This window comes from Coregonus clupeaformis, chromosome 35 (genome assembly GCF_020615455.1).
Source record: "Coregonus clupeaformis isolate EN_2021a chromosome 35, ASM2061545v1, whole genome shotgun sequence".
NCBI classification, from domain to species: Eukaryota; Metazoa; Chordata; class Actinopteri; order Salmoniformes; family Salmonidae; genus Coregonus; species Coregonus clupeaformis.
In genome coordinates this window covers 18,954,092-18,980,457 of record NC_059226.1, presented here as the reverse complement: position 1 = coordinate 18,980,457, position 26,366 = coordinate 18,954,092, and the positions used below count along the sequence as shown (strand labels likewise).

Genomic DNA, 26,366 nt, shown 5'->3' with positions numbered 1-26,366 from the left:
GTTTGAGTTTTGACACATGATGATGAGTCAGCTCAGCTGCTCTGTGTTGTGGTTTGATTCTAGTTTTTGTACGCAGCACAATCTCACACCAGGGGTGTATTCATTATGTCTTGCGATGGAAACCATTTACCGTTTAAGAACCAAACGGGAGCAACCTGAATTTGTTCAATAGAAACTTGTTTTTTGTTGCAAAAACATTTTCCGTTTAGAGTAAACGGTTTCTGTTGCAAAACGTTTTGCAGCAGAATCAGCGTAATGAATAAACCCAATGCAGGGTAATGCACCTGTTCCCATCAGTGTAGTGAAAGAGGAACGAGGAAAGGAGAGGTGACATGATGACGTCCTACATGTGAAATGAGTAGGGGTTCCCTTTTAACTATCTTTCCTTTTCTCAAATAACCTTGTAATGGTCCCTTACAGCAGGGTTTAAATGAGCACCTGATCAAGCCCTGCAGCAGGTATTCAACCAACGTTAATGTTACTCCATAATCAATAAATCTCAATAGTTTAAACATCAATGGCCAATACATCATATATTTTAACATATCAAGACATATTTATCATACACAGTCAACGAATAGCGATATTAGGAAAATGCCCGTCAACATATAACATACTAATTACTGAGCATGCATACCTGTTGGGTAAATATGCAGACGTGACCGACCTGCTCGCGTTAGTCTGAATCCACGGTGGTGAGTACAGAGCCCTATACTACGTACCTGGTTTGAGGAGTCAGCGAGGTAACTTTGGTCAACTGAGTTCAACTCGGGATAACCAGTACCACGAAATTGGCTCACCTTTTAACCAGGTACAGTGCTGTGAAAAAGTATTTGCCCCCTTTCTAATTTTCTCTACTTGTACATAGTTTTTATACTGAATGTTATCAGATCATCAACCAAAACCTAATATTAGATAAAGGGAACCTGAGTGAACAAATAACACAACAATTACATACATACTTATTTCATTTATTTCATAAACAAAGTTGTGCAACACCCAATGCTCCTGTGTGAAAAAGTAATTGCCCCCTTACACTCAATAACTGGTTGTGCCACCTTTAGCACAACCATGAACCAAACGCTTCCTGTAGTTGTTGAACAGTCACTCACATTGCTGTGGAGGAATTCTGGCCCACTCTTCCATGCAGAACAGATGAGTGAAAAGTATAACCATCTGTGAGCTGAAGCTGAAGCGCAGCTGGGTCATGCAGCAAGACAATGATCCAAAACACACAATCAAGTCTACATGAAAATGGTTGAAAAGCAACAAATTTGAAGTTTTGGAATGGCCTAGTCAAAGTCCAGACCTAATCCCAATTGAGATGTTGTGGCAGGACTTGAAACAAGCAGTTCATGCTTGAAAACCCACAAATGTCACTTAGTTAAAGCAGTTCTAAGCAGTTCTATGTGTTAAAAAATACTAATGTTAAAATGCCTATCACATGACACATTTAGTAATGACAAAATGCATTTAAAACTTGAGGCCCTTTATCTACTTCCGCAGAGTCAGATGAACTCGTGGATACCATTATTATGTCTCTGTGTGCAGTTTGAAGGAAGTTGCTAACTAGTGGTAGCGCAATTGCTAACTAGCGTTAGCGCAATGACTGGAAGTCTATGGGTATCTGCTAGCAAGCATTGGCTCGCGAAACTACTTCTTACTGCACACAGAGACATAAAAATGGTTTCCACAAGTTCATCTGACTCTGGGGAAGTAGATAAAGGGCTTCATTGCCAAAATCCCAAAGTATCCCTTTAATACAATTATTTTATTGATAGGAGTGGGAAAAAGGTGATTGTGGATTGATAAGCACACCAAAGACAACATTTTAACAATAAGTTATAAAATAAAGACGGCACTTCTAAAAGCCTATTTCACACCACAGCCTGCTGAATTTGCAAGATTTTTCATTGCAACTTTTCATCAACTCTTTGCAACTTTACTTTCATTTTGATTTCAGCACAAATTAAAATGTGGCACTTAATCGCCCATGGATTGATGTTTCAGCATTGTCTCGATGAAGAGTTCGGCTTTTGATTAGCCACGTATGACTTGCACACACAGTTACAAGCCTGCTAGAGTTAGCGGCAGGCGGACGAGCCATCGTAGTACGGATGAAGCCTGAGCTGGAACGTGAAATGAACTGAAGCTGGCTAGCTTTAGATCAATTTTGCATCGTAGTATACCCCTCTGGCCTGCGATACAATGGCTGTGTTCACACAGGCAGCCCAATTCTGATCTTTTGCTCATTTTATTGGCCAAAGACCTGATCTGATTGGTCAAAAGACCAATTAGTGGGGGAAAAAATCTGAATAAGGCTGCCTGTGTAGACGCAGCCAATGTAGGCTTAACTTTAAACAATGTAAACATTTCTACTCACGTGTGGTCTTTTGTATAACAAATGCAATGTATGTTAGAAAAGCTTTAGCAAAAGGAATATGCTTGTTCACGCTAGCAACATAACAAACATTTGCAATTTGTGTTTGGCGTGGAGTCTCACGTGACGGGTGCTCTCCGGTGCGCATCATCACAAGCTTTTTTGTGTGATCCTGTGGCTCATAACCTCTGCTTGCATTTGACAAATGATTTGACTGACTCTTCATCATATTGGTGGAATCGACTGGAATTATAAAATGGTATTTATTGGCCTTATTCCAGTCTGACAGGAAGTGGACAGGGTAAGAAAAGTAGAGGGAAAGTAAACCAGGATTGCAATCAAATCTACCAATTTCAACACCAATACAAATGGTAAAGGTCACAGGCAATTTCAGCTCATTGTTTCACCTGCTTAGGACAAGAGGAAGTGACATTTATAAATTAGGATTTATCCCAAATGGCAACCTATTCCTAGTGTACTACTTTTGACCACGGCACAGGAAAATCTTGCCATTTAGGACGCAACCCTAGGTTTCTCTGCAAAGCAAAATGTGATTGGAGCATGTTTGTTCACCTGTTATCCAAGGAATTGGGTCTTTGTGATTGGATAAGTTCTGTTATCTGAATCTGTCAGTGGAGCATATCAGATATGATGACGCAAAGAATGGAATAAAGATAAAGATCTACTGTTTGCTCCTCTGTTTCTCTCGTCTGGATTTCCTTAAATCTAGCCTACAGTACAAAATGTTCTCGCTACTGTATAGGGACTTATCAGGACAGCCTAACCATAACCCTTTGTGTCCTTCTTGGCCTTCCTTCCTGTGTCCAGTAAGATGAGAAGGGTGGCAGGTGTTGGCTGATGACTATGATCTCTCAGGGCTGGGGGATGCTCTGTAGTTCTCTACCTTTCACTGGTGGTAATTAGGATTTTGTCAAGGCTTTTAGCAAGTACACTGTAATGTAGGAAAAATACCAGGCCTGGGTTAGCATGGCTGCTCAAATAACTAACTGAAATCATGATCGCTGTTAGTGGGAAATCACTTTCACTTTGAAAATATAGTGACACTGTTATTATGGAAGGAATGAGGAGCAGCAACCTTTTGTGCTAACATGCAGACAGTGTCATCTGCATTAGGCTACATAGCCTACATCATTCAATGGTTTGTTGAGGATGACAACAGTGACATTATATTCAACTGGTGATGAATATCAATGTTGTACTTCCTGTTTAATTAGCAATCTGGATAGTTTTCTGGTAATGCAGAATAAATCTGCTAGTTTCAGACCTGGGCTGGGGGGAGACCACAGGGTTTCTGTCTTCTCACCTCGCCTGATGAGGAGGCCAAAGGCCAGGGTTTATTTTGGTCTGTGTTTCTCGGTGAAGGCTGTGTGTTGAGCTGAACAGGATGTCTCTGTGTTTATAGGAAGCTGCCTGAGGTACCATCAGATACTTTGTCTTCGGCTTTCAGGGGTTTTCCAGTCAGGGAGAATATGACGTGTGTCTATACATGCTCTCATCAGATTCAAGGCAATATGGGGTTAGAACAAATAAATTGATCAAGGTATTGAAATGTTTCAAAGCAGAGACATACTGTATGGTAGCCTCAAGGTTTTCTCCTGCATTGGCTAACTCTCAAGAGCCGAACATTGTGTCGAGACCACAGCTGTTCCCCTCATTAGTATCTGGCTTCCTTGCGTCTTCCTTGCTTTCCATTTCTCCCTCTAACTGTTTCCTTGTGTGTCCTATCCAGGGTTGTGGAGGCATCATGGCCCAGTGGAACCAGTTGCAGCAGCTGGAGACCAGGTATCTGGAGCAGCTGTACCACCTGTACAGCGACAGCTTCCCCATGGAGCTCCGGCAGTTCCTCGCCCCCTGGATCGAGAGCCAGGACTGGTGGGTACTTTCCTAGTTCCTATGGTTCACAACATCACTACAGAATGGGTACCAAGTACTTACAGTTCACTAACACCACTGCTGCTGGCAAGACTCGGCAGGATAACATGGCTCATTGTTGTACTTACTCATCGTATTTGTTAATAGTGTATTTTTTGTTGTTGACTTTAATCATCAGTGTGACATTGATTTTCCTCTACAATCGTTATGATTTCTTTTGAAATAGCAACAACAGCATTACAGCTAGACTGTTAGCAGGGAACACGTCAGGGAAAAACACACAGGAAATTATTGACCTAATTGGCATCTCATGATGACATGTTGTCAGTTCTGCCAGGAAAAAGGGTAAATCCATATGAATTCAATTAATTTTTGACAGCACCCCTTTTGATTCGTACAAAACCTTCCATACACGTTTGCCCATTGTGGAAGTGCTCAGAAAATGACTTTTTGAACCTTAATGCCAAAGCTTTCAAGAGGTAAAGGTTCTTAAAGTTTACCTATTTTGCATACCCCACCATGAGACATCCATGTCTTAATCACTGGAACAGATAAGCGGTTGAGATTAATATAATTTAAAAGCTTATAAACAGGGTTGTCAAACTATTTTATAATTTCTGGGGGGGAAACGTTTTTTGTATTGAAATAATCATTTTTTAACCTTTAATGTCAATTATCTAAAAACGTGTAAACTACAGGGTTTTTTCATATTCACATATGTTGTAGCTTAGAATCTATTTTACATAATCTAAGCTTTTTGTGTTGTGCCCACTATCGGTTGAGACACAACATGCTCTTGAATACAGGGTGGGTGTCATGTTTTGGCTGATAAATGTGCTCAAATGGGAAACTTTCAAATGGTACCACAAAGATGGTTGTAGGTCCACACATCAGAGATTTTTGACTTAATGGGAATATGTTTTCAATTATACTGTCAATCATCCATAGGAAACCTATTTTTATATATATATATATATATATATATATACACACATATACACACATATACACATATACAGTGGGGAGAACAAGTATTTGATACACTGCCGATTTTGCAGGTTTTCCTACTTACAAAGCATGTAGAGGTCTGTAATATTTATCATAGGTACACTTCAACTGTGAGAGACGGAATCTAAAACAAAAATGCAGAAAATCACATTGTATGATTTTTAAGTAATTAATTTGCATTTTATTGCATGACATAAGTATTTGATCACCTACCAACCAGTAAGAATTCCGGCTCTCACAGACCTGTTAGTTTTTCTTTAAGAAGCTCTCCTGTTCTCCACTCATTACCTGTATTAACTGCACCTGTTTGAACTCGTTACCTGTATAATAGACACCTGTCCACACACTCAATCAAACAGACTCCAACCTCTCCACAATGGCCAAGACCAGAGAGCTGTGTAAGGACATCAGGGATAAAATTGTAGACCTGCACAAGGCTGGGATGGGCTACAGGACAATAGGCAAGCAGCTTGGTGAGAAGGCAACAACTGTTGCCGCAATTATTAGAAAATGGAAGAAGTTCAAGATGACGGTCAATCACCCTCGGTCTGGGGCTCCATGCAAGATCTCACCTCGTGGGGCATCAATGATCATGAGGAAGGTGAGGGATCAGCCCAGAACTACACGGCAGGACCTGGTCAATGACCTGAAGAGAGCTGGGACCACAGTCTCAAAGAAAACCATTAGTAACACACTACGCCGTCATGGATTAAAATCCTGCAGCGCACGCAAGGTCCCCCTGCTCAAGCCAGCGCATGTCCAGGCCCATCTGAAGTTTGCCAATGACCATCTGGTTGATCCAGAGGAGGAATGGGAGAAGGTCATGTGGTCTGATGAGACAAAAATAGAGCTTTTGGGTCTAAACTCCACTCGCCGTGTTTGGAGGAAGAAGGATGAGTATAACCCCAAGAACACCATCCCAACCGTGAAGCATGGAGGTGGAAACATCATTCTTTGGGAATGCTTTTCTGCAAAGGGGACAGGACGACTGCACCGTATTGAGGGGAGGATGGATGGGGCCATGTATCGCGAGATATTGGCCAACAACCTCCTTCCCTCAGTAAGAACATTGAAGATGGGTCGTGGCTGGGTCTTCCAGCATGACAACGACCCGAAACACACAGCCAGGGCAACTAAGGAGTGGCTCCGTAAGAAGCATTTCAAGGTCCTGGAGTTGCCTAGCCAGTCTCCAGACCTGAACCCAATAGAACATCTTTGGAGGGAGCTGAAAGTCCGTATTGCCCAGCGACAGCTCCGAAACCTGAAGGATCTGGAGAAGGCCTGTATGGAGGAGTGGGCCAAAATCCCTGCTGCAGTGTGTGCAAACCTGGTCAAGACCTACAGGAAATGTATGATCTCTGTAATTGCAAACAAAGGTTTCTGTACCAAATATTATGTTCTGCTTTTCTGATGTATCAAATACTTATGTCATGCAATAAAATGCAAATTAATTACTTAAAAATCATACAATGTGATTTTCTGCATTTTTGTTTTAGATTCCGTCTCTCACAGTTGAAGTGTACCTATGATAAATATTACAGACCTCTACATGCTTTGTAAGTAGGAAAACCTGCAAAATCGGCAGTGTATCAAATACTTGTTCACCCCACTGTGTGTGTGTGTGTGTGTGTGTGTATATATATATCACACACACACAGTTGAAGTCGGAAGTTTACATACACCTTAGCCAAATACATTTAAACTCAGTTTTTCACAATTCCTGACATTTAATCCTAGTAAAGATTTCTTGTCTTAGGTCGGTTAGGATCACCACTTTATTTTAAGAATGTGAAATGTCAGAATAATAGTAGAGAGAATTATTTATTTCAGCTTTTATTTCTTTCATCACATTCCCAGTGGGTCAGAAGGTGACATACACTCAATTAGTATTTGGTAGCATTGCCTTTAAATTGTTTAACTTGGGTCAAACGTTTCGGGTAGGCTTCCACAAGCTTCCCACAATAAGTTGGGTGAATTTCGGCCCATTCCTCCTGACAGAGCTGGTGTAACGGAGTCAGGTTTGTAGGCCTCCTTGCTCGCACAAGCTTTTTGCGTTCTGCCCACACATTCTCTATAGGATTGAGGTCAGGGCTTTGTGATGGACACTCCAATACCTTGACTTTGTTGTCCTTAAGCCATTTTGTCACAACTTTGGAAGTATGCATGAGGTCATTGTCCATTTGGAAGACCCATTTGCGACCAAGCTTTAACTTCCTGACTGATGTCTTGAGATGTTGCTTCAATATATCCACATAATTTTCCTTCCTCATGATGCCAACTATTTTGTGAAGTGCACCAGTCCCTCCTGCAGCTAAGCACCCCCACAGCATGATGCTGCCACCCCCGTGCTTCACGGTTGGGGTGATGTTCTTCGGCTTGCAAGCATTCCCCTTTTTCCTCCAAACATAACGATGGTCATTATGGCCAAACAGTTATATTTTTGTTTCATCAGACCAGAGGACATTTCTCCAAAAAGTACGATCTTTGTCCCCATGTGCAGTTGCAAACCGTAGTCTGGCTTTTTTATGGTGGTTTTGGAGCAGTGGCTTCTTCCTTGCTGAGTGGCCTTTCAGGTTATGTCGATATAGGACTCGTTTTACTGTGGATATGGATACTTTTGTACCTGTTTCCTCCAGCATCTTCACAAGGTCCTTTTGCTGTTGTTCTGGGATTGATTTGCACTTTTCGCACCAATGTACGTTCATCTCTAAGAGACAGAACGCGTCTCCTTCCTGAGCGGTATGACTGCTGCGTGGTCCCATGGTGTTTATACTTGCGTACTATTGTTTGTACAGATGAACGTGGTACCTTCAGGCGTTTGGAAATTGCTCCCAAGGATGAACCAGACTTGTGGAGGTCTGCAATTTTGTTTCTGAGGTCTTGGCTGATTTCTTTTGATTTTCCCATGATGTCAAGCAAAGAGGCACTGAGTTTGAATGTAGGCCTTGAAATACATCCACAGGTACACCTCCAATTGACTCAAATGATGTCAATTAGCCTATCAGAAGCTTCTAAAGCCATTACATCATTTTCTGGAATTTTCCAAACTGTTTAAAGGCACAGTCAACTTAGTGTATGTAAACTTCTGACCCACTGGAATTGTGAAACAGTGAATTATAAGTGAAATAATCTGTCTGTAAACAATTGTTGGAAAAATTACTTGTGTCATGCACAAAGTAGATGTCCTAACCGACTTGCCAAAACTATAGTTTGTTAACAAGAAATGTGTGGAGTGGTTGAAAAACAAGTTTTAATGACTCCAACCTAAGTGTATGTAAACTTCCGACTTCAACTGTATACTACCAGTCAAAATTTTGGACACATACTCATTCAAGGGTTTTTCTTTCTTTTTTCTTTTTTTTTTACATTGTAGAATAATAGTGAAGACATCAAAACTGAAATAACACATATGGAATCATGTAGTAACCAAAAAAGTGTTAAACATCTGGTTAAGTGTGCCTTGAATTCTAAATAAATCACAGACAGTGTCACCAGCAAAGCACCCCCACACCATAACACCACCTCCTCCATGCTTTACGGTGGGAAATACACATGCGGAGATCATCCGTTCACCCACGCAGCATCTCACAAAGACACGGCGGTTTGAACCAAAAATCTCCAATTTGGACTCCAGACCAAAGGACACATTTCCACAGGTCTAATGTCCATTGCTCCTGTTTCTTGGCCCAAGCAGGTCTCTTTTTATTGTTGGTGTCCTTTGGTAGTGGTTTCATTTCAGCAATTTGACCATGAAGGCCTGATACACGCAGTCTCTTCTGAACAGTTGATGTTGAGATGTGTCTGTTACTTGAACTCTGTGAAGCATTTATTTGGGCTGCAATTTCTGAGGCTGGTAACTCTGATGAACTTATCCTCTGCAGCAGAGGTAACTCTGGGTCTTCCATTCCTGTGGCGGTTCTCATGAGAGCCAGTTTCATCATAGCGCTTAATCGTTTTTGCGACTGCACTTGAAGAAACGTTCAAAGTTCTTGACATTTTCTGTATCGACTGACCTTCATGTCTTAAAGTAATGATGGACTGTTGTTTCTCTTTGCTTATTTGAGCTGTTCTTGCCATAATATGGACTTGGTCTTTTACCAAATAGGACTATCTTCTGTATACCCCTCTACCTTGTCACAACATAACTGATTGTCTCAAAATAAATTCCACAAATTAACTTTTAACAAGGCACACCTGTTAATTGAAATGCATTCCAGGTCACTACTTCATGAATCTGGTTGAGAGAATGCCAAGAGTGTGCAAATCTGTCATCAAGGCAAAGCGTGACTATTTGAAAACGCTCAAATATATTTTGATTTGTTTAACACTTTTTTGGTTACTACATGATTCCATATGTGTTATTTCATAGTTTTGATGTCTTCATTATTATTCTACAATGTAGAAAATAGAAAAACCCTTGAATGAGAATGTGTGTCCGAACTTTTGACTGGTACTATATAAACTCAGCAAAAAAAGAAACGTCACTTTTTCAGGACCCTGTCTTTCAAAGAGAACTCGTAAAAATCCAAATAACTTCACAGATCGTTGTTGTAAAGGGTTTAAACACTGTTTCCCATGCTTGTTCAATGAACCATAAACGATTAATGAACATGCACCTGTGGAACGGTCGTTAAGACACTAACAGCTTACAGACGGTAGGCAATTAAGGTCACAGTTATGAAAACGTAGGACACTAAAGAGGCCTTTCTACTGACTCTGAAAAACACCAAAAGAAAGATGCCCAGGGTCCCTGCTCATCTGCGTGAATGTGCCTTAGGCATGCTGCAAGGAGGCATGAGGACTGCAGATGTGGCCAGGGCAATAAATTGCAATGTCCGTACTGTGAGACGCCTAAGACAGCGCTACAGGGAGACAGGACGGACAGCTGATTGTCATCGCAGTGGCAGACCACGTGTAACAACAACTGCACAGGATCGGTACATCCGAACATCACACCTGCGGGACAGGTACAGGATGGCAACAACAACTGCCCAAGTTACACCAGGAACGCACAATCGCTCCATCAGTTCTCAGATTGTCCGCAATAGTCTGAGAGAGGCTGGACTGAGGGCTTGTAGGCCTGTTGTAAGGCAGGTCCACACCAGACATCACCGGCAACAACGTCGCCTATGGGCACAAACCCACCGTCGCTGGACCAGACAGGACTGGCAAAAGGTGCTCTTCACTGACGAGTTGCGGTTTTGTCTCACCAGGGGTGATGGTCGGATTCGTGTTTATAGTCGAAGGAATGAGCGTTACACCGAGGCCTGTACTCTGGAGTGGGATTGATTTGGAGGTGGAGGGTCCGTCATGGTCTGGGGCGGTGTGTCACAGCATCATCAGACTGAGCTTGTTGTCATTGCAGGCCATCTCAACGCTGTGCGTTACAGGGAAAACATCCTCCTCCCTCATGCGGTACCCTTCCTGCAGGCTCATCCTGACATTACCCTCTAGCATGACAATGCCACTAGCAATACTGCTCGTTCTGTGCGTGATTTCCTGCAAGACAGGAATGTCAGGGTTCTGCCATGGCCAGCGAAGAGCCCGGATCTCAATCCCATTGAGCACGTCTGGGACCTGTTGGATAGGAGGGTGAGGGCTAGGGCCATTCCCCCCAGAAATGTCCGGGAACTTGCAAGTGCCTTGGTGGTAGAGTGGGGTAACATCTCACAGCAAGAACTGGCAAATCTGGTGAAGTCCATGAGGAGGAGATGCACTGCAGTACTTAATGCAGCTGGTGGCCACACCAGATACTGACTGTTACTTTTGATTTTGACCCCCCCAAGTCACATGTCTGTGGAACTTGTTCAGTTTGTCTGTTGTTGAATCTTGTTATGTTCATACAAATATTTACACATGTTAAGTTTGCTGAAAATAAACGCAGTTGACTGTGAGGACGTTTCTTTTTTTGCTGAGTTTATATATATATATATATCTGTGGATTTCTTTGACTAATAACTAGAGATATGAACATTATTAGAGGCTAGGTTGTTACTCTATGTTGTTCTCAATACCCTACCTGGTTAAGTAAATAAAGATAATAAAAAACATAAGCTTTCACTAAACCACTCTCTATATCAGGGGTGTCAAACGTCCGGCCCGCGGGCCGGATCAGGCCCGCAAACGGGTTTAATCCGGCCCGCGAGATGATTTCTAAAAAATAAAATTAAATAAATAAAAATATATCTATATATATATTTTTTGTAAAGTATAAAAATGCGCTGCAATTTTTCAATAAAATAAACTGCTGTTCCAATTGCGTCCACTGGATGGCGCAATAGCAATTGTGTTAAGCAAGCAAACTGTTTATACCGGGGCAGAGCAAGTAGGTCAAGCACGTGCAGCCAATGAGCTACTTTGTTTTGCCCGCGATATTTATTACAGCTTCTACTTTTAACATTATGTGCTTTGGCACCCTCATTGCCCCAATATGTCTCTGTCAAAAAAGAGAAGTGGACGCAGTGTTCCAAGAAAAATGGTCATCCTATTTATTCACGGAATTGAATGGGAAAGCTGTATGTTTGGTGTGTTCAGAGCATGTTGCAGTGCTGAAAGAATATAACCTTCGTCGCCACTATGTGAGTCTTCATGCCGATAAATATGACAACTTTCAAGGACAGCGGAGATGAGAGAAGGTGAATGAACTGTTGGCGGGTCTGAAGAAACAGCAGTCTGTGTTTACTCACAGCCGAGACATCAGTGACGCTGCAGTGAAAGCTAGCTACCTCATTGCTAATGAAATCGCAGTGGCTTCAAAACCATTTAGTGAGGGTGAATTTGTAAAAACATGCATGATGAAGGCAGCGGAGATTGTGTGCCCTGAAAAGCGGCAGGCTTTTTGCAAATATCAGCCTGACAAGAAACACAGTTGCAGACAGGATTTCCGATCTTTCAGTGGATTTGGACAGCCAGTTGAAGCAAAAAGTAAAGTCATTTATTGCGTTTTGGTTGCAATTGATGAAAGCACGGACATTACAGATGTTGCACAACTGGCCATTTTCATCCGCGGAGTTGATGACACATTGACCGTCACCGAGGAGTTCGTGGAGTTGGTGCCGATGACAGATACAACGACAGCAGCTGATATTTTTACCGCACTCGTCGGCGCGCTGGACAGGGTCGGAGTGGACTGGTCCCGCGCTGTCAGCCTGGCTACAGATGGTGCGCCCTCAATGATCGGGAAAAAGCAGGCGTTGTGACAAAGTTCAGAGAGAAAGTGCAATCTGCAAATGGAGGACGTGATTTTTGACTTTTCACTGTATTTTGCACCAGGAGGCTTTGTGTTGCAAGTCATTAAAGATGGATAACGTCATGAAGGTGGTCATCCAAACTGTTAATTTCATCCGATCCAGAAGCCTGAATCACCATCAGTTTGACAGCCTTCTCAGAGAGAAAGACCACATCTATGGCCTGCCATACCACACTGAGGTAAGATGGTTAAGCCGAGGTGCTGTGCTGAGGCGTTTCTTTGATTTACGAGAAGAAATTGAACAGTTCAAGGAAGAAAAGGGCAAACCAGTGTTAGAATTTCATTCCGCAGAATGGATGCAGGACCTTGCATTTATGGTGGATGTTACAGAGCACCTGAATAACTTGAACAAACAGCTGCAAGGGCGCAACAAAGTTGTCACGCAGTATTATGACAGCATACGTTCTTTCAAGTTGAAGCTGTCATTGTGGGAGACGCAACTTGCCGGTGGTGATGCAGCTCACTTCCCCTGTCTGAAAAATGTGTGCGCGACCCAACATGTGGCAGACATGAAGCGGTTCAAAGATAAAATAACGGGACTGTTACGGGAGTTTGAGCAACGCTTTCAGATTTATGTTTTTATGTTGATGTGCTATTGTTTTTAATTGATTTTATTTTATTTGTATATTTAACCTATTCTTGACTCTGTGGTTCTTGCACTTGTTTGGGGAACAGGATTTCATTATTTGTATCTACATTTCTGCCTGAGAAATGACACCCTGATAAAGTTCTGTGATCTGTGATATACTTCTGTGAATCACTGAGGCATTGTGTGTTTGTGTTCTTTGTCCTCAGAACTTTCAAATAACTTGGTGTTTTATGATTAATAGTGATGTTGTGCTTTTGGACACTGTCCTCAGGCTCCAGCTTTATGTTTATATGTTTTTATGTTGATGTGCTATTGTTTTTAATTGTTTTTATTTTATTTGTATATTTAACCTATTCTTGACTCTGTGGTTCTTGCACTTGTTTGGGGAACAGGATTTCATTATTTTTTATCTACATTTCTGCCTGAGAAATGACACCCTGATATAGTTCTGTGATCTGTGAAACAGTTCTGTTAATCACTGAGGCATTGTGTGTTTGTGTTCTTTTTCTTTAGAATTTTCAAATAAACTTGACGTGTTTTATGATTAATAGTGATGCTGTGCTTGTACTATTTTGGACACACTGTCCTCAGGCTCCAGCTTTATGTTGTATGTTGATCGTATTAAAACAAAGAAAACAATCTGAAGTTGTTGTTTTTATGTTATATATACCATGATTTTTCCGGTCCGGCCCACTTGGGAATAGATTTTCCTCCAGCTGCAAGGGCGCAATGAGTTTGACACCCCTGCTCTATATGCTCTATGCAGGGCGTACGCAGCGAACAAGGAGTCCCACGCCACGCTGGTGTTCCACAACCTGCTGGGGGAGATTGACCAGCAGTACAGCCGCTTCCTGCAGGAGAACAACGTGCTCTACCAGCACAACCTGCGTCGCATTAAGCAGCACCTGCAGTCCAAGTACCTGGAGAAACCCATGGAGATCGCCCGCATTGTAGCCCGCTGCCTCTGGGAAGAGCAGAGGCTGCTGCAGACCGCCACCACTGCCGCACAGGACGGAACGGCATCTCACCCGTCTGGCACTGTGGTGACGGAGAAACAACAGATCCTGGAGCACAACCTGCAGGACATCAGGAAGAGGGTGCAGGTGAGACTGCATGTTTAGTCCAAAGAACAGGATCTTGTTCTTCAATATGTGTTTTTACACAGACATATTATTTAATACCTCATTTGATTTATATGCTTTACGTGTTACTTTGCTATAGGATATGGAACAAAAGATGAAGATGCTTGAGAATCTCCAGGATGATTTTGACTTCAACTACAAGACCCTTAAAAGTCAGGGTGGTAAGTTTCACATTTAATATTACATTAAATTCTATAAATGTTTTGCTAGAATTTTATCTGAATTTGTGGATAGGATATATTTTATGTCTTTAAGAGGCTCTACTATTATAATCTACTACTACTATTTATTTGGCTGGTTCTTGCTTTGAAACTCTGACCCACCATCAAATTCTATCAAATATCACTGACTCTTAAATCTACAGATAACCCACCCAACTCCTCTCCTATTTGCTCAGAGTTGTCCCAGGACATGAATGGGAACAGCCAGGCGGCAGCCACCAGGCAGAAGATGTCTCAGCTGGAACAGATGCTGAGTGCTCTGGACCAGCTCAGGAGGGTAGGGCCCTTATACACCCCTCCTTAGTGTCCATTGGACCCTACATCGTACACCCTTCTTTTAGAGGGTCCTTTTTACCCTGAATCAGGATAGTCAGAATTTCTGCAATAGGTAGGCTAGGTTAGTTGACATTCCGCTCGAACTACATATGCGTGTGCAAGAAATAACATAAACCTGCACACTAACATGTTTGTTAAATAATCATTTTTTTTGTAAGCTATAGAATTGGGTTATTCATTCTATAATTATCAGCAGCAAGCTCAACCTGTCTGCCCCAGGCAGCCTGCTTCCCTATCTATTGCAGTCCCGACTTAAACATTCGGACTCAGCAGCAGTACCTTTCACTACACATGCAGGGATCTGTATGTGTGTTGATATTGATGTGTGCTCGATGATTCATTTTCAATTGAGTTAAATTAATATTCATGCTGCTGTCAGGCACTAAATATTTATGAACAAGATAAGAAGGGCGGTAATAGCTGTCAACTTCTGGAGAATGTGGGGGTGGAGACTATTTATTTAGTTAAAACAATTATAATTTCCCTAAGGCCAAAATTGTAAAACAAATTCAGTAATTCACTAATCATCCTAAGAATCATGTGCAAGATATAATCATCCAGCGGTAGCCTCGATGTTAGAGAACCGGGCCAGCAACCAGAGGGTTGCTGGTTCGAATCCCAGTGCTGGTGGGGATTGAGCTGGCAACCGGAGGGTTGCTGGCATCAATATCTCAGGTGCCTCCTACCGCTTACCTTCCCTTGTGCGCTGCACTGTGGCTGCCCTCTGCTCCAGCCTCTCCAACCTAATGTGTGTGTGTATATATCAGGGGGTTGGATAAAAAGCAGAAGACAAATTTCCATCTCGTGTGGATTCATAAAATATATCTTTAAAGTATTTCCAGAACCCCCTGAATATCACTTTAACACTGGTTGTGGTTGTATCAGTGTCTGAAGAATGTGCTGTTGTCCCTCTCTGTTGTAGCAAATTGTGACAGAGATGGCGGGGCTGCTGTCAGCCATGGACTTTGTCCAGAAGAACCTGACAGATGACGAGCTGGCTGACTGGAAGAGGAGGCAGCAGATTGCCTGCATCGGAGGACCACCCAACATCTGCCTGGACCGCCTGGAGACATGGTCAGTTACCATTAGTAACCTTTACTTTCCACATGTTAAACCCCTTTTTTATGTGTCCTCTCCATCACCGTACACTATCTATCTCCCCCAACACTCATGTAGAGTAAACATCAGAGAGGCGAAGAAGGAGAATTTGTAGTCAATTCAAGACACCATAAGATAAATTGTAGTTCCAAATGTAGTTTAACATAAACAAAGTAGCACTGCCATAATGACTGACCTAGACTAACCTTTGGTACCTCTAGGATTACGTCCCTGGCTGAGTCTCAGCTGCAGATCCGCCAGCAGATCAAGAAGCTGGAGGAGCTCCAGCAGAAGGTGTCCTATAAGGGAGACCCAATCATCCAGCACCGGCCCGCTCTGGAGGAGAAGATAGTGGACTTGTTCAGGAACCTCATGAAGAGGTGGGGAGCTTCTCTTTAGCTTCAACACCTATCACATGTCCAGATGGTTTGGATATTTATTATAGGATAGAATTTGTATAATATTTAGATGTTTTGGATACATGGCATAGACAAATATATATTTGGACATCTTTTATTATGATGGGCATTAGATGAGGCTTCGGAGCTTTGTCTATCTCGGACTTCCACCACTGTGCTCTAATGCGCCGCCTCTTGTCTGGTCGTGGTATTGCAGTGCGTTCGTGGTGGAGAGGCAGCCTTGTATGCCCATGCATCCAGACCGACCACTGGTCATCAAGACAGGTGTGCAGTTCACCAACAAAGTCAGGTAAGAGGAGCTGTGGGAAAACTCAGTGCCACCAGTTGATGAATATGTTGAATACAAACTGCATTATTTGATGCCTTTGGCGTTTTGCATTATGTGCTCTCACCAAATGTTATTTTCCAAATATTTTCTCACTTTTCAGATTACTGGTGAAGTTTCCAGAATTGAATTACCAGCTGAAGATCAAAGTTATTATTGACAAGTGAGTTTTGCGTGCCCATCGTCCATCACTCCCATGATCATGTCTGATTTGCATAGAACACAACGATCGACTCTGTCCCAGGGAAGTTGTTTTGTGAATTTACCTCTATTGTTTTTTTTCTCAGGGAATCTGGAGACGTGGCTGCTATTCGAGGGTAAGTGACTTATGTAACATTGAAACCCTTTGATGACTCCAAAGCTTTCGGTCTTAAAATGTCCCTTTTGCCATGGAGCCTGTGAATAACCTACTCTACCCTGCTCATCCTAGGTCCCGAAAGTTCAACATCCTTGGTACCAACACGAAGGTGATGAACATGGAGGAGTCCAACAATGGCAGTCTGTCAGCAGAGTTCAAACACCTGGTGAGTGACTGTCTGCTAGTCAGTATAGTGGTGAGCCTAGTGTGGTACGGTACAGTATGTTGCTTGACTGCTAATTGCCCTTCTCTTTCAGACCCTGAGGGAACAGAGGTGTGGCAATGGTGGCAGGACCAACAGTGATGTGAGTCCCACACTCAGTCTTGAATGCTCCTTTTCTTATGGTGACTGGTGTAGCTATACTGTTAAATTAAACTTAACATTTTGGGAATTTATAGTTCTATTGTCATCAGTATTGATAGTAGCATCAATCGACCTATAACGCTGACTGTCCTGTTCCTCCCCAGGCCTCCCTGATCGTCACAGAGGAGCTCCATCTCATCACCTTTGAGACAGAGGTCTACCACCAGGGTCTGAAGATCGACCTGGAGGTGAGACCAAGCTTAGCTCTCTACCTGTGTACACACACAGTCGGCTTAGGGAGTTGCTGTTGTGCTTCCTATCTCCCAGGTGGTCTTTGTCAGGTCTCATTACGGCCACACCAAACACTCAGCATGTAGTCCCCTAACTCCACCTTAATCCTACATCAGCAGGAATTACATGGAGATTAGATATTTAAGGCCAAGCGTCAGCTCTGCCACACGCAGCGAGCCAATAGACGAGTCATTATCATTATCTTGAGATGGTGCCCAAGGCTTCCAGGGGCCTGGCTCTGCTCTCCCATGCACAGAATGCCAATGAGCTGATTCAGTAATCACACTTGATCTCCATGCTTCCTACTGTTGCTTCTCCTCGCACCCATCATCCCTCCCCTCAACCCCCGGCCGGTGGAGCGTGTCCAGGGGTGATCCGTCTCTAACCCACTCTATACCTCCCTAAACACCACCATTGTTCTTCCCTCTGATAGCACCGTAGCTAGCCCAAGCCCCCTGCTGGGACACAGGAACCATTCATCTAGTGGTTATGCCCTGCAGGGCTTTGTGTTGAGCTCAACACTGCGGCGCTGGCCCCCCTGAACACAGCAGTGTGAAAATGCATTAGCCAGGATAATTAACACATTAGCATTGAGAAATGGAGGGAAATTAGCGTGCGTGTGTTAGAGGGTTTGGCATACCCACGTTGTGAAATAATTTATCACAACACTCCCGTCTTCTATAAACGACACCATTTAGCAAGGCGAGGAGGAGTGCTGCTGTGTGATTAAGACTTAATTCTCAGTGAGGGACTAAACACTCCATGTCTCTGCCATCTCACTCAGAACATGGACAGCTTTTCCTCCCTTATGGACAACTACTTTGTCACAGCCATCAAAAAAATAAAAATGTCCATTCATCGTAGAATTTAGATAATTTATTAAATGGCATTTCATGTCAGACTTGAATAGAATGACCAAACAACCTAGATGAGTTTTGAAAGCCTGGTAAAAAGTGTGAATGCTCCATACGTATATCTTCATTAATCCAATGTCCAGGTTAACCATTCTTCACGTGTTTCTCTATGGTCCTTTAGACCCATTCTCTACCAGTGGTGGTCATCTCCAACATCTGCCAGATGCCCAACGCCTGGGCCTCTATCCTGTGGTACAACATGCTGACCAACCACCCCAAGGTAAGACAGCTAGTGCCACCTCGTGTTAGACCACTGTCCTGTAACTTCTGTCCCCCAAATACAGTCAGTCTTATTGATATCATCTTTACTGTGTCATACATTCTTTGCATTGCCATCTGTCTTGGAGAGGGTTAAAATGTGTGAGAAATGAATCTACTTTGACCTCCTCCTCCTGTTGTCATGTCCTATAGAACGTGAACTTCTTCACCAAGCCTCCGGTGGGGACGTGGGATCAGGTAGCGGAGGTGCTGAGCTGGCAGTTCTCCTCCACCACTAAGAGAGGCCTGACCATCGAGCAGCTCACCACCCTGGCTGAGAAACTACTTGGTGAGGAACCTTTCTGTCTGCAACTCTGAATGAGAACATTGAATGTCCACTTTAGTCATTATATTTCTATGGATGGGTCCACCTACACCTGACTGGTACTGTCTGTATGGCATCAATGCCTAATAAATGTGTTTGTGTTGTTTGTCCAGGGCCGTGTGTGAACTACTCTGGATGCCAGATCACCTGGGCCAAGTTCTGCAAAGTATGTCCTTGCCCAATCAGTCTCTCTTGTTCTCTATTGATATTGTGGGATGGTTATCTATCTGTCGTAAACAGCTTCAGTTTGAATTGATTAGTTCCTCCTTTGTCCTCAGGAGAACATGGCGGGTAAAGGCTTCTCTTTCTGGGTTTGGCTAGACAACATCATTGACCTGGTTAAGAAGTACATCCTGGCTTTGTGGAATGAAGGGTGAGCGGTCGCTTCTGTTTGTTTACCGACTTGTTACTGGAACAGCTGGGTAGAAATCCAAGTTGGAGGGAGTTGAGTTCATGACATTGAGTTCATATGAGCACTGCAGAGAACTGTAATACTGAGCCGTTGAACCCTAGATAGTGGGAAACTGGATTGAGGACAAGTACAGGTTTTAGGGTTAATGCACAAGTGTAAAGTGTCAAGTGTAATGGAGTTAAATTGTCTCCCGTTTAGTCTTTCTCTGTGCTATCCGGTGTAAGTGAAAATAAAAAGTCATATTTTTCTCTCTGCTCTCTCTCTCTCTCTCTCTCTCTCTCTCTCTCTCTCTCTCTCTCTCTCTCTCTCTCTCTCTCTCTCTCTCTCTCTCTCTCTCTCTCTCTCTCTCTCTCTCTCTCTCTCTCTCTGTCTCTGTCTCTCTCTGTCTCTGTCTGCTCTCTCTGTCTGTCTCTGTCTGTCTCTGTCTCTGTGCAGGTATATTCTGGGTTTCATCAGTAAGGAGAGGGAGAGGGCCATCCTGAGCCCTAAGCCTCCTGGCACCTTCCTGCTGCGCTTCAGTGAGAGCAGTAAGGAGGGAGGCATCACCTTCACCTGGGTGGAGAAGGACATCAGTGGTAAGAGGACAGTCTGTCTGTCTTTGTCTCTTTCTTTTCTATTGTGCGTGTCATTTGGTCTTTGTCTATGTTGCACATTATTTAGTTTCATCTCATTATTGCTTTTGTGACATGGTTTCATATCTCTCTCATTCTCTCTGTGTCTGTAGGGAAGACTCAGATCCAGTCGGTGGAGCCTTACACCAAGCAGCAGCTCAACAGCATGTCCTTTGCAGAGATCATTATGGGATACAAGATCATGGACGCCACAAATATCCTGGTGTCTCCGCTGGTCTACCTCTTCCCAGAGATCCCCAAGGAGGACGCCTTTGGGAAGTACTGCCGACCGGAAGCTGCTCCAGAGGCTGAACTCGGCGACCCATGTAGTAGTAAGTCAATCAGGAAGTTGAACATAATGTCATGAAAACTGTGGGATGAGTTTGTTAATGAAAGAAGATCTGGAAATACCTCATAATGAATATTTCTTTACTGTTTTGGAGGTTGATGCTTTGTGACATGGGGAATATTTTGATCTGTGTGTAAGCTAAAACGTGTTTTGATTTTCTCCCACAGCCATTCAACCATACTTAAAGACAAAGTTCATCTGTGTAACTCCGTAAGTATCCACTTTCCTTGAGAGCTGTTTTTAGTGTTCAATTCCCTCATAGGGGTTAGTTAATGCTCCTCAGTGACCTCACACTAGGTTGTGTAATGGGAACTGGGACAGTCATGTACCTTCCTAGAAAGTCTTGACACTCTTTTCTGCCTATGTTGCAAAATTGAAATTGAAACGTTTTTATTTATGAAATATTTGAGTGTCTTCCAGAACATCCCCTTGTTAGGTTCTTGTAAGGGTGGGGCTGGGGTTTTAACCCTGGTAGAAGAGTGGTTCCCAGATCGTTCCTCTAAAGTCATCACCAACAAACTGTGACAGACTGATTCACTATCAGTCAGGGTCTTTCCCTTATTTGTACAGTCATTGGTCTGCCCTGGGGACAGTAGAACAGGAAGCACAGGACTGTAGGCAGGTGGGAGGAAAGTGTACACATCTCTCTAGGCAAAGCAGAGAGTAGAAACCAAGTAAGGATCCCTAGACAAAAGCATACAGATAACTTTAATATGAATCGCTCAACACAGTAATACCATGAGTAGAACCAAAGAGAGAACTTACCTTGCACTTATAGGGGAACAGACGTGTTCTGTAGGCCATGCAGTGCTCTATTCCGGGACGGAGAGGGTGTGTATGAGATTAGCTGAGGGATCAGAGGGGTGTGTATACTGGCTAACCCAGGGGTGGAGGTAGTGTTTCGGGGGGTGTAGCAGCGTTGGAGAGGTTTGCTCAGTGAGAACCTGACCTGTCTCTGTAGGACTAGACGGGTGTGTGTTCTACATAGGTGGAGGTGTCTGTTGTGTTGGAGAGGATTGCTAGTGAGATCCTGACCTGTCTCCGTAGGTGCCCTTCCGTGTTCATGGACTTTCCGGACAGCGAGCTGCTTGGGAACGGGATATTCCCTGGGTAGGCAGTGGGGGGGTGGCATGTAGGGCTGTGTGTGTGTGTTTCTCTACGTCTATGTGTGTGAGGGTGGGACTCAGACAAGGGATGGAGTAATAAGTCCCTCGCCATCCTCATCTAGACCCCCCCCTCCCCCCACCCCTCACCATTTTGTTTCCAACTCACTGCCACTCTCCTTGGTTCTAACACCAGAGCATCTTCCAGTCATATTGTATGCAGCCATTTTGAGTTGGTTTCATCCTACTCAAGATGGCTTCCCTTTCCCAATCACATCCTCCGTAGATCATTCACCTTTCAAAACTCCCTGTATGTCTACGTATTGATGTCATGACCATTAAAATCAGTCCACACTGACCATGTTTAGTTTACAGCTTGATAACTGTATCAAAACGGTCCCCATCTCACAGTCATTATGAACTGGCTAGAACAGCATTGATAGGCTGTAGACTGAATGTCTCATTGGGAGAAGTCTCATTCAGTGGAGATTAACTCCTAACGCCCTAACATTGGTCCTTACTTTACTTCTCCACCACACGAGGTTGGTGACACCTTAACTAGGGAGGATGGGCTTGTGGTAATGGCTGGAGCGGAATCAGTGGAATGGTATCAAACACATGGCTTGATTCCATTCGCTCCATTACTATGAGCCGTCCTCCCCTCAGTAGCCTACACTGTTCTCCACATATGACTTTATAGTAGTAGGTTGCTGTGAGACATCATGCACTTTTAGAATGAAATGTCTGTCAGGGGTGTAGAGGGTTTTGGTGTGTTTCTGCCCACTGGCCTGCTCTAACCAACTAGATTGTGTAGAATACTTGCCATTAACATTCCCACTAACCGTCCCAGCCTCCTTATGTGACAATGTGCTCAGTGCTGCCCCCAAGAGGAGAAGCCATTTCTCTCTCTCTTTCACACATCCACTGCTCTCCTATCCCCCTTTCTTTCTGCTACTGTAGTCCAACTTCAATCATTCGTTGGCCACTGGGAAGCACATTAACACATAGTGGCTGAACTGTCCTAACCTTGTCGTCATTGGCTCACCTTTCACTAATCCGACCCAGTCAACACAACTTCTTTAATCATGGATTTAAACCTGGAATACTGTGTGGACATGTAATAATGTGGAGTATTGTCCCAATCTATGGTGACATAACAGCAGTGATGATGATGATGACAATGACTTATGCACTGGCAGTAGACTGACAGTTAGCTTATCGATTGTGGTAAAACGGACAGAGATCTAATCACTGTGACTGTATGTGTTAACATCTAGTCTTGGTGTCTCTCTCTTATCCTGTATTGTCTTGTTGCAGCACCAACTCTGGTAACACCAGTGACCTGTTTCCCATGTCCCCTCGCACCCTGGATTCTCTGATGCACAACGAGGCTGAGACCAACCCTGGCCAACTGGGTGAGTCCTAATACACACACTAACACACACTAACACACACGCAGACAAACACACACACTAACACACACACGCAGACAAACACACACATGCACATACCCGTACTGTCCTTGCATGTGAGGCAAGGTTTAACTTGTTTTAATGGCAGCCCTCTTGCTTTCTGTCTTCCCAGATTCCCTCACTCTGGACATGGAGTTGAGTTCTGACGCGGCGTCACCCATGTGAAGAGACGAATGAACCAGACTAATTTTAAATATTTTAACTCCCCGTTTTCTTAAAAATATATATCATCCCACAGGTACCTCTGTCCCATATTGTGAAAGGGAACAAGATACATTACATTTAGCCACTTGTTTTTTACCTTTCACCTTAACGCCTCGAACACACCAACAGCATCATTGCGCAAAATGGTACGCAGCATCATCTGGATATGTGTGCAACAAAAGTTCAACATTAACCACATTCTGCTAAAATTTCTGTCAAGCCATCTACGAATACAGTTTGATGCATACGTTAGATAAAGGCAAATGCAGTGTTCCATTGGAAATGAATGTACTTCTGGTGTACCAAAATGCAATGACGCTATCGGTGTGATCGAGGCATTAGTGTCAATGTTTCGAAAAGTCACGTCTCCCTCCCTGTGGGTGTTTCACAAAGTACCTTATATTTAAATTGTATATTTTAATACAAAATTATATTTTTGTTTCCTTGAATTTCTTAAAATGGTTTTGATCTCAAACTTCATTAATGAACCAGGGCTTTTGTTTTTATAAGAATGTCTAAAAAGGAAGATTGCTATCTAGCTTTTCAAAGATAATAAGTTATTCTTTGTTAGCTTCATAGTTCTCAATTACCTATTCTATGACAACCTTTTTGGTAGTCCGTCCGTCTGTCTCCCATGAAATTCTCTATTGAAGGGGACACCCGTATCTTTATTTTCCTTTGTATTTGATTGAGAAATATCCTGGTCCATTCTTTCCGGTTGAATCTTATTCCTTTTTTTAGAAAAAAAAACTATCTATAATCTCACTGTAACACAATGAGTCAGTAATATGTTGCGTTTCTAAAATGTATGTGAATGGCAGTGGTTTTTGTTTTAGGTGTCTGAAATGGCGTTGATAATGGCAGGATATTTCCCTGACCTTCTCTCCTGTCTCAGCCTGGGATCAACCCCGCTCTCAGCAGGCAGTTGAAGGGAAAATACTGATTCTTCCCTGGATTGTAGAGCACGTTGACGTTTGTCATGAATCTTGCCCAGAGCAATTTCCGCTAGCTGTGCCAGATGCAAAGTATAAATTGGCGATATCGTTAAAAAAATGTTTTCCTTAATTTAAGGTTAGGCATTAGGGTTAGAAGTGTGGATTAGGGTTAGGTTTAAAATCAGATGTTATGACTTTGTGGCTGTGCCAGCTAGTGACCACTGCAGAGCTGCCTCCAGGTCAACATTCATGACAATAAATGCCAACCTGCGATTGTAGATAGAAATGTACATTATTCTCTGGGGTTTTTAATTCATACACACCCCCTTCGTCCTTCATAGTTTGTCATAATGTGAATAGCAGTTGTTGTTTTCATTGATCCATAAAAATGGAGATTATCATTGCCACAGTACTGCACTAGTCTGTGCCATAATGGTTTATGTAGTGCCTATCTCATACCGTATCTCATACCGTATTAATGATTTATTTTAAGCGAACACTTCTTGTATGTGTTGACCATGACCTTGTTTTTTTTTGTTATTTACATAATGTTAGTATCAGTTTCTAATGACATTTCACTATTCTGTTTGATTGTATATGGATATGATATGATACCACACCACACTCGCTTAATGACTTAAGTGCTCAGTGGAATCTGTAATTGAGTTCACTCTGTAGATGTTATTTGAAAAAAAGCTATCTATAAATTATGCTGTAACTAATCTTATATTTGTTTAAAAATCATAAAAACAAAAAAATATTATCCCTCATATGGACTCATGTTTGTCTCTTATTTGATTTTCCGTATTTGATTGAGGTCTTTTAAGCAGATTTTTATGTATTTTTTTTACCTGTGAGCCAGTTGCATAGCTTAAATTCTTTACATATTTGTGTTTGCAAACAAGCTATTCATAGGTTGAGCCTCAATCACTCAGTCAAGTCATGCCATTGTTATGAAAGTTCTCCAGCCGCCCTCCATCAGTGGTGATAAGCCCAGTAATTTTGGAAGGAGGCTAACTACTGTTTAGTCTAAATTACACTATAGTGCCTGGAAATAAGATGACATTGCTAAAGTAGTCAAATATTTAGTAGGAAACAACTTTATCAACTTTAGCATTATCATGTCATCAAATTTACTTCAGGCAGTGTTGTCATTAGCTAACAAAGTTCGTCAAAAATAGCTAGCAATGCTAACGTTAGCTAGCTAAAATCATGTGGCCTCCCCTCAACCTTAGCTAGCTAACATTATACTGCATCTAAAGTCAATCTGGTGACATCAAAATGATGACAAGGTTTTCCTACTAATTATTTGCCTCCTTTTGAATGTCATTGTATTTCTAAGCCAATGTAATGCACTTGACAGAATCATCAGCGCTCATTGACGATGCATTGAGTAGAGTGCTTAGTCGGGCATCAGTCCAAAACAACATTCAAAACAATATTGTGACGAAATATGCTAATCATGAATATTCAGAAGAAATATTATTTATCTATACGTCATTCGTCTCCTGACTGCATATCCTCTGAGTATTACCTAATTGCTCCAACACATCTTGCCTGATGCTTAAAGCGTCCGCATGCTACCTGGCCGAAACAGTTCGGTAGAGATCGTTCATATTATTATGACGAAGTTTTGGACTTCGGTGGGGGGGTTTTCGGCTGTTCCGGCACACAAAACATTTTCTGGAGGCAAACCGAAGTTCGGAGCCGGAATCTACGCCCCTTCGTCGGTGATTGGTCAACAGTAGGGATTCTTCAATAAAGTCTCTATCATTCAACAAGAGACGACTCGTTTTCATGCAAATTTTTTCATTGAAAAATACTGCACAAAACATCTTAGTTGCGGGACTAAGATCTCAACAGCAAAAACGTCAAAATTAATGACAGATTTCTTAAATGATCTTAGATTAATTCTGACTATTTTGAGAAAGTGGCTATGGCTTCTCAAAATGGACAAACAGTACTATTGCCGCTTTTTTCTCGTTTTTCACGCGAAGGTCTTTTAAGGGAGTATGCGAATGCACTCGTTCGGTTCGGGTTACGCTTTGAACACATCGACTGTGTTATTGCGCAAAATAGTATGCAGCATCATCTAGATATGTGTGCAGCAAAAGTTCAACATTCACCTTCTACTAACATTTCTGCAACCCGTTTATGCATACAGTTTGAC

General features: G+C 42.7%; 1 protein-coding gene across 7 annotated transcripts in view; it reads left to right on the top strand.

The window, feature by feature from the left end:
- Nucleotides 1–24,966, top strand: part of LOC121550542 (signal transducer and activator of transcription 3) — a 31,247-nt gene extending 6,281 nt beyond the window's left edge. Inside the window, exons 2-23 of one of the 7 annotated variants that reach the window (XM_041862842.2) lie at nt 4,131–4,273; nt 13,886–14,222; nt 14,341–14,422; nt 14,659–14,759; nt 15,741–15,892; nt 16,138–16,296; nt 16,532–16,624; nt 16,764–16,823; nt 16,948–16,977; nt 17,091–17,184; nt 17,276–17,323; nt 17,487–17,570; nt 18,649–18,747; nt 18,939–19,074; nt 19,224–19,276; nt 19,389–19,483; nt 19,958–20,097; nt 20,247–20,465; nt 20,650–20,692; nt 21,530–21,592; nt 22,903–23,000; nt 23,170–24,966. In XM_041862842.2, coding sequence (XP_041718776.1) covers nt 4,146–4,273; nt 13,886–14,222; nt 14,341–14,422; nt 14,659–14,759; nt 15,741–15,892; nt 16,138–16,296; nt 16,532–16,624; nt 16,764–16,823; nt 16,948–16,977; nt 17,091–17,184; nt 17,276–17,323; nt 17,487–17,570; nt 18,649–18,747; nt 18,939–19,074; nt 19,224–19,276; nt 19,389–19,483; nt 19,958–20,097; nt 20,247–20,465; nt 20,650–20,692; nt 21,530–21,592; nt 22,903–23,000; nt 23,170–23,222 — 2,367 coding nt within the window. In that variant the 5' untranslated portion in view covers nt 4,131–4,145 and the 3' untranslated portion in view covers nt 23,223–24,966. Of the gene's footprint in view, nt 1–4,130; nt 4,274–13,885; nt 14,223–14,340; nt 14,423–14,625; nt 14,760–15,740; nt 15,893–16,137; nt 16,297–16,531; nt 16,625–16,763; nt 16,824–16,947; nt 16,978–17,090; nt 17,185–17,275; nt 17,324–17,486; nt 17,571–18,648; nt 18,748–18,938; nt 19,075–19,223; nt 19,277–19,388; nt 19,484–19,957; nt 20,098–20,246; nt 20,466–20,649; nt 20,693–21,529; nt 21,593–22,902; nt 23,001–23,145 lie in introns of all 7 variants that reach the window. The other 6 variants (XM_041862841.2, XM_041862840.2, XM_041862839.2 and 3 more) reach the window with 6 other exon arrangements.
- The last annotated feature ends 1,400 nt before the right edge of the window (nt 24,967–26,366 follow it).